The 7,500-nt window shown below is 41.6% G+C and overlaps 1 protein-coding gene across 1 annotated transcript in view; it reads right to left on the bottom strand.

Moving 5' to 3' along the window:
• Positions 1–5,773: 5,773 nt before the first annotated feature.
• Positions 5,774–7,500, bottom strand: part of LOC138039125 (T-complex protein 1 subunit gamma-like) — a 37,907-nt gene continuing 36,180 nt past the window's right edge. Inside the window, exon 17 of the mRNA XM_068885304.1 lies at positions 5,774–6,304. Within this exon, the coding sequence (XP_068741405.1) occupies positions 6,194–6,304 (111 nt within the window). The 3' untranslated portion in view covers positions 5,774–6,193. The remainder of the gene's footprint in view (positions 6,305–7,500) is intronic.

Below are 7,500 nucleotides of genomic sequence, written 5' to 3'. Positions count from 1 at the left end.
TGGCAAGGAATCTCAGCTGTCTAGATCGCACTTGTTCGATGCATATCCATGCTCGATTTCGATCGAGTAAGTGCGAAAAATCGAGCATGGGTTGTTCAGTATGATTCCTCTCCAGCAAATTTCGGTTGCCATGTCAGAACGACTTTCGAGAGGAACCGCAGTGTTGCATTGACGCGAAATAAAGCATCTCAGCAACCAGCGTGAAAAAGCCGACTTTCACTGAGAGCGAAGGAGACATACTGTTTGAGTGGATTTAGGGTTGTTTAAGGGAACAGTTTTCGAGTGTATTTCTGGCCTCGGTTGTTCAAAAGGTGAATAACGCTACCCACCGGATAAATCACTATCCAGCGGATAAACACTAGCAAAACCGATTGAGTTATCCAGTGGATAGTGATTTATCATGAGTGGATAGCGCTATCCACCCTTCGAACAACCGGGGCCTGGTTGTTAAAGGGGACAGTTCTTGAGCGGATGTAGGGGTTGTTAATATATAGATTTAGCCAAGCCTATAAGCGGAGCTCCCTGATTATTTATTCTTACTGCTTGTAGGGTTAGTGAAAATAAAAAAGTTTCGAGTTGTCCGCGTTTTGATGTTTCCGGCTGCTGCTTTAGTAGTTAAATAATTTCATTGCCTAACTGGTGAATTCCACGGTAAATGTTACGCTAAAAACCGATATTCCATGAATCACGAAACGATGAGTACGATATCGCTTTTTCGAGGGAAATTTACTTTGGAATTCACCACTTTCGCACTGAATTTTTCTTAAACCGCATGAGCTTTAAAAGAAAACTAGACGCTCGATTAGTGTTTACTGGGCTGCCTGTGGTACGTGCTATTCAAAAACAGAAGGGACTGAGTTGGGTGGTATTGAACTGTAGCGTTCCAGTCAATTTTTTCAAGTTGGGGGTCATTAATTAACTCTTTTTCTCCATGCCAGAAATCGTGCCAGCAGAGGCTCTTTGGCTCACACGTTCATACGACGAAAGAGATCTTTTTCTGAGGTTAAAACTTGGCTACCAGCCTCTTAATCATTTGTCAGAAAGAAAAAATTCCTGTCATCTTTAGAAAAAATAGGCACGCATCGCGTACGTGTGGTAGTGCAGTAACACAGCGCTTTATTTCATATTGTCAACTGTGATGCGTTTTGTCTTCCAGGATATTCAAGTTCAATATGTAGCTCTAATAGTACACGATATTGTTTTGGTATTGTATAGCATTGTCGTGTCGTGGTAAAAGTCTTAGATAAATAGCCCCGTGAGAAGACATGTGGTTACTAGCAAAGTACTAAACCCAGAAAGATCAAAGAAAATAAAAGGGAATCGAGAAACATTGGCTTCTAGGCTGACATGTTGATCATTTCCAAGTTCCCTCACAACTTCTTTTCACCACAATTTTAAGCGTGCACTCTGAGCGTCTGACAGCTCTGTAATACAAAAGTTTACTGAAGTTTTTCCATGTCCGGCGGGATTAGTATCTGGATGGGTGACCTAAGAAATATGCCACTTCGCAACAGAAGCATAGGACTGAAAATTATATTTTAACGCCCAAAAATGCGAACTAAGCAAGGTACAGATTTTGTTAGTTTGCTTTATGGAAAACGAATATTGATGCAAAGGTAAATAAATATTGATACACAGCTTCTAGGAAGAGCGGAAGGAAGTTTTCAGGATGGTCGATCGAGAATAAAATATTTTGCCATCAGCAAACAAAATTACGTCATGAAAACAACATTAATTTTGAACCGCGAATATGAAAAGTTACCATCAGCGAAAAACATTTTGCGAAATTTTTGCTACGTTCAAATTTGTTATTGTACTTTTGACTGCACAAGTAAATCGCAAAATCGAAAGTGACATTGAAGCATTGCTTTAAGTATTTATCATGTATAATTAAAGATTATTGATTGATTGATTGAATTCAGCTGGCGCCGTGATCAAGTTACCGCGGTGTGTTTACTCGCGAAACAGTGAAGCATCTGTGTCAAGTGATGGCAAGATACCGGGTTTTTGTTTTTGTTAGATGCACTAAAACGCCATTCGCGTTACAATGACTTTCGACGCCATTGCAGGTTAATAATTAAAAGTTCTCCTGTGTACACCATAGAAATCGACGCATTACCCCAGCACCCTCAAACCTAACAAATACGCACAGAAGACTCTATGCACAAAGACACCACCTAACAGGAAGTGACAGGCAAGACTTTTCATGACACGGAAAAAAAAAACAAACAAACAAACGCATTTTCTAACTGGATTGCCTTTGACAACCCAGTAACAAGCACATCCCCAGCGAGCGAATGGAAAGAAAAAAAGCCATTTCAAAGTAATTAAGAGCCAGCGAATAGGAATCACGCTAAAATTAGAAGCCATAAAAAAGACTGTCATTTCAAGGTCAAAATATATTTTTACTGATGTACTTTATTCCAATTTATCTCTGAAAACGAGATCATTCACATTTTGATATATTTCATTGAAACATGCCAGGTTGGCTTGGAACAAGAATCGGGCAAAATACGACAATGCAACCCAAGAAAGGACGAACTTCAAACAACATCCGCTCCAACACTTAAACAACGTTTAGGTGCTTTATACAAGCTAGTGAAATTTCCCCTAATTTTACGAGAACTCATTGCGATTACATGTTTATAACACAAGGGCAAAATTTTTTGGTCACCGTCGAGGCACATCGAAAACCAGTTGGGCAAACGGATTAAAAGGCGCGGTTCGCTCGCATTTTAGAGCAAAACAAACAAACAAACAAATCAACTTTTTCTTTATGTCCAAAAGAGTACAGATAGTTGTTATTTAATTGTAGTTGACAACAAAAATTCGATTTTCTTTCCTGAACAAAGGAAAAACCGATTAAACCACTTTTTGAAAATAAGAAACGGTTGAGTGCCTAAGGAAAGAATTTGTGGACTAACTTCTTCCACTAAGTATGAGCTATTTAATAATACTGGTATTCTGTTTTGTCCTTGTCGTTCTCTTTCGCTCTCCTTTTGTTTCTGTTCTAGACATAGGTCCTCCAGGCATCATGCAAACTTATCAGAGCTTCTAAAGATATGCCAAAAATTGCAATACAGAGAAAAAAGCAGCTCTAAGCAAATTGAAAATAAACACTCAGCTTTAAGTTTACATCCCGCCGATGCTTGACTTGAATAACTGTGTAGCCGCCAGTGTGGACCACAGCTATTAGTGTCAAACTGGATTGAAACCAGCGAAAAATGCAGAAAGAAAACATTTTCCAAACCGTTTTTTACCAGAACACGAAAAGCGTTCACTGTGTAAGAACTATAGTTGATGTAATATGGCCGTGTAGCCGCTGCGAGCCACAGAAAGCGCGCGAAAAATGAAGTCTCGCTTATGTTTGGGTGAGTTAACCTGGGTTGAGCCTGCAATCCAATCAAAAACCAGTACCTGGTCAGCGGTCAACTGTAAAAAATCTGACTTCGGTGAGCTCTAAGCTTGAACCAGAGATATTGTCACGTGATACTGGTCAGCGGATACCTTGTTTTGACAGGTGTCACTTGACTAAAACATGGAAGTCCAATATCAAAGATGCATGCTGTATACTAGCATGATACTGGTCACATACATGGAGGGGTGGACGTACGCACGGTCGATGACGCCATGGCTATAAAACCAAAATTTCTCGCATCGTTGGGCTACCATATTTTCTTAATTTTCTTAACTATGGTGCTCGGCGCGCGCGGAGCTCCGCTAATAAAAGCTCTTACTCGTGATACGGGCAGCATTTCACGTACAAAGTCTATCCAACCGCCAACCAGTTGGCTCAATCGAGACCAATTGAGTTCGGAAAGAACAAAGAACAAACAGCCTCGGTCGTTTACGCTACGGAGAAATGGTTCTGGGACCAACCAACATCTTGAAGATCTGTATGACGACTGTTGATTACGGGATCCTCGGGCAAGTTTTAACGCAGCAAAATGATGACAGTGATTAATTTCGACAATATAAATCTGTGTTTGCTGACGTTAATTTCTCTCTTACTGTGTCCTCCAAAAAATGTAAATAAAGATGATTTGATTTAGTTTTTCCCCCGGCGAGTTAGCTTTGAGAGGAGCAGGCCTGCGCATTTCGGGTGTTATGATCACCAAATGTGTTTCCTGCCCAAAACAAGCACCCAGGGCTGAACTCTATCGAGGTGAGTTCTAACCAAAACCTACTACGTCACGTCACAGCTACCATCCTGGCCCCAGTTGTTTAAACAATGTATAGCACTATCCACCGGATAAATCACTGTCCACTGGATAACTCAATTGGTTTTGCGATCCGGTGGATAGCGCTATCCATCGTGTGAACAACTGGGGCCAGGTCACAGGCAGCCCAAGCTCAAGCATACGATTTGTAGCCTTTGTGTGGGAAAATTAACTTTGAGCTTATAAATGCTAAAATAAGCTATAAATGTAGAAATAAACTTCACTTACCTCTACGTACAGTTGTCCTCGTCTTTTCTGTGCAATCGGAGGGCAAACTTGTGTCCGTTTTAGACGGGTTTGTGGCTTTCGAATTTCCCGTCATAAAGAGAAGAAAGGCTGGTGACTCGCGGCGATCTCGTTCCACAAATTGTTCTCGTATCACAAAGCAACGGTCCGAATCGCCATAACAAAACTACAGCCTTAAGGCCAGATAAATTTCCTATCACATCCAAATAATGTTCGGCTTTGTATAATCTTCCCATGCGTTGAGCTAGATGTGCGGCTACGGCCGTTTAGCTTGATGGCGATCGTTATTACATTCTGCACTCTCACTGGATAATTTGAAACACTTGGCCGAAAGCCGAACATTATTTGGAATTTAACCGCCAAAAATCGCTGTGTGGTCCCGCAGTTCAGTTGATGTGATAGGAAATTTATCTGGCCTTAAGGCTGTGGTGTTTTTATGGCGATTCGGACCGTTGCTTTGTGATACGAGAACAATTTGTGGGACGAGATCGCCGCGAGTCACCAGCCTTTCTTCTCTTTATGAGGGGAAACGACAACTAACGACATCGTAAAAATTCGAAAGCCACAAACCCGTCTAAAACGGACACAAGTTTGCCCTCCGATTGCACAGAAAAGACGACGACAACTGTACGTAGAGGTAAGTGAAGTTCATTTCTACATTTACAGCTTATTTTAGCAGTTAATTTTCCCATACAAGGGCTTTAAATCGTATAACGAGCTTGGGCTGCCTGTGGCCAGGTGTGCGCAACAATGCTCTATATTCTTATGCAATACCTGTAGGACCAATTTCAATGGTTTTGTACACTAACATGGTCGACTCATTACGTGATAGGAGACACACAATGGGTTAGAGATGTACTTATCAACGACTTATCAATGGCAAGTAGCAATGGCTTGTCATGGCGTTTAAATTAAGGTATAAAATGAAATAGCAGTTGAAGCAATAATCAAACCTGCTTCAATCAAACGGGCGTACATTCCTTCAATGCCCCGAAATATGCGTGACAGGCAGTTGTAATTCACAATTCTTCCTTGTCATACATAAAAGACAAATTACCATATTTGTCCTATCCAGTCTTGCCACCATGTTTCTAGAATATACCTAGATTGTAGTGATTGCAAATAGTTTTTCTACCCTAGGCATTTTGACCCAGGCACTAAATGACCGACGTATTTCATATGCATTGACAACTGATCCTGTGTTTGGAATTTCGACCATACGTTTCCTGTGTTGCCGTACGACTGCCTCTTCATCGACAACACTGCTAGGTTGCTATAAAGCACATTCAAGTGGCTCATCATGGTGCTTGGAGTACATTTCCTTTTATTTCACTTTTTCACAATGTTCGTCGCTAAATTCTGATTGTACACTTTCAGCTTATGGAGGAGTGGAGTTAAACGTTTGTTCTCAACCCTAATATTCAGGCAAATGACACAGAAATATGCAACACGAGCAAAAAGGCACCCTCACGGGAGTTGCGACTTTTGAGACGATACAAAAAGAAGACGTCAGTGCCTCAGTAAAGAATAAAGAATACATTGAAACTGGCTGTGAATTCTGACACACCAATCAGCATGTTTTGAACGCGAAAGCTTTCGTTCTCATGTATTTGAGTCCTGTCGGTTGTAATGAGATAGCAACAACTCCATTTCCCCCGCTAATCGTTGCCGAAATTGGGAAAAGAAAATAAACGTTGAAAGTGCTCCTCCCACAGGTTGGATTTGGATTAATCCTCAGCGGGTGTGGTAGGCGCTGCTCCGGACTGTGATCCTTCTTTGCCACTGGCTTTCTTTGTTCCCGAAACGATGTCATCAATACGCAAAAGCAACATCGCGGTCTGCAGAGACAAGCAAACAGGCATGATGAAAATGAAACTCTACTATTAGCTATTTCTTCCATCATGAGGCTCAAAGCTGTTAACGGAAAATGAGGAGGTTAATAACGGGGCGATAGGGCCTAAAGGTATAGCAGTCGCTCATTCCTCTGGATCTTTTCATTACCTTGTTCTTTACACTCACTTATCAGATAGAAACCAGTTTACTTCCTATACTTTAATCGGAACTTTCGGTGGATGAACCCAATGTTATCCTCCGAAATTCCTATTTTAAATGTTTGGGAACTACATGGGGGCCACCAGAGAAGTCCGCTAAAGTCAGCCAAAAAGTGTTGTTGAGCGCTATTCAACTCTGGATTATGGCTCTCTGTCATTTACATTCAGCATTTCCACATTTCTTCTCCATGTCATTATCGTTAACAACTAATCCCCGAAGTGGATGATGTGGCAAGTGGTGGATATTTACCAAGCCGCCAAGCGGCAATATTTTCGGGCGCAAATCCCGCGCGAGTTGCTCGGAGGTAACCCGTTTCTCAGACGTTCCAGGTCGCTCATGTCACGCACTCTACTCCCCTTTCCTCTTCTGATGGACTTCATTCGAGGTCCTGTTCCTGACGACATGGTTCTACGGTTTTTTTTTACACGATTCCAATCGAACTTATCATTTTCTGAAAAGACAGGATTTAACGAATGCAAAATTCTTGTAATCAAAATGGCGCAAGACCTGAAAGGATTTCAGGGTGCTGTTGAGAACGTTTGCCAAATCTTTGGTGTGGAGAAACTTTTCCCCAAACAGATGAATACTCTTAAAGCTTTCATCTCAAGAGAGGCTGTTTTTTTAAACTTGTCAACGGGGTTCCGAAAGTCGTTGGTGTTTCAGATTGCTCCCTTAGTCCACGCCAAACGTTCGAAGTTGAATCGCGGATTTACGGCCAAGCCAATAATTATTGTCACTTCACCACTGGTAAAGCCCAATGGGAGACCAGGTGAATCTCTTTCGAAGTCCTGACATTTGCCACAAGAGCATTTTCCACGGTGAATTCCTCGCGAATCCTTGCCAATGCTGGCAGAACGAGAAGATTACAGGAAATACCCAGCGCGCTTAACAACATAAACATCACGTGACCAAAAATACCGGACAAAATTTGACTGTGTCTACGCGCGGTGCATCTCGGTAGACAGACTTTATTGTTAAAGTG

This window comes from Montipora capricornis, chromosome 2 (genome assembly GCF_036669925.1).
Source record: "Montipora capricornis isolate CH-2021 chromosome 2, ASM3666992v2, whole genome shotgun sequence".
Taxonomy (NCBI): Eukaryota; Metazoa; Cnidaria; class Anthozoa; order Scleractinia; family Acroporidae; genus Montipora; species Montipora capricornis.
Note: the sequence above shows the minus strand (reverse complement) of the source record. Positions and strands in the feature narration are given on the sequence as shown.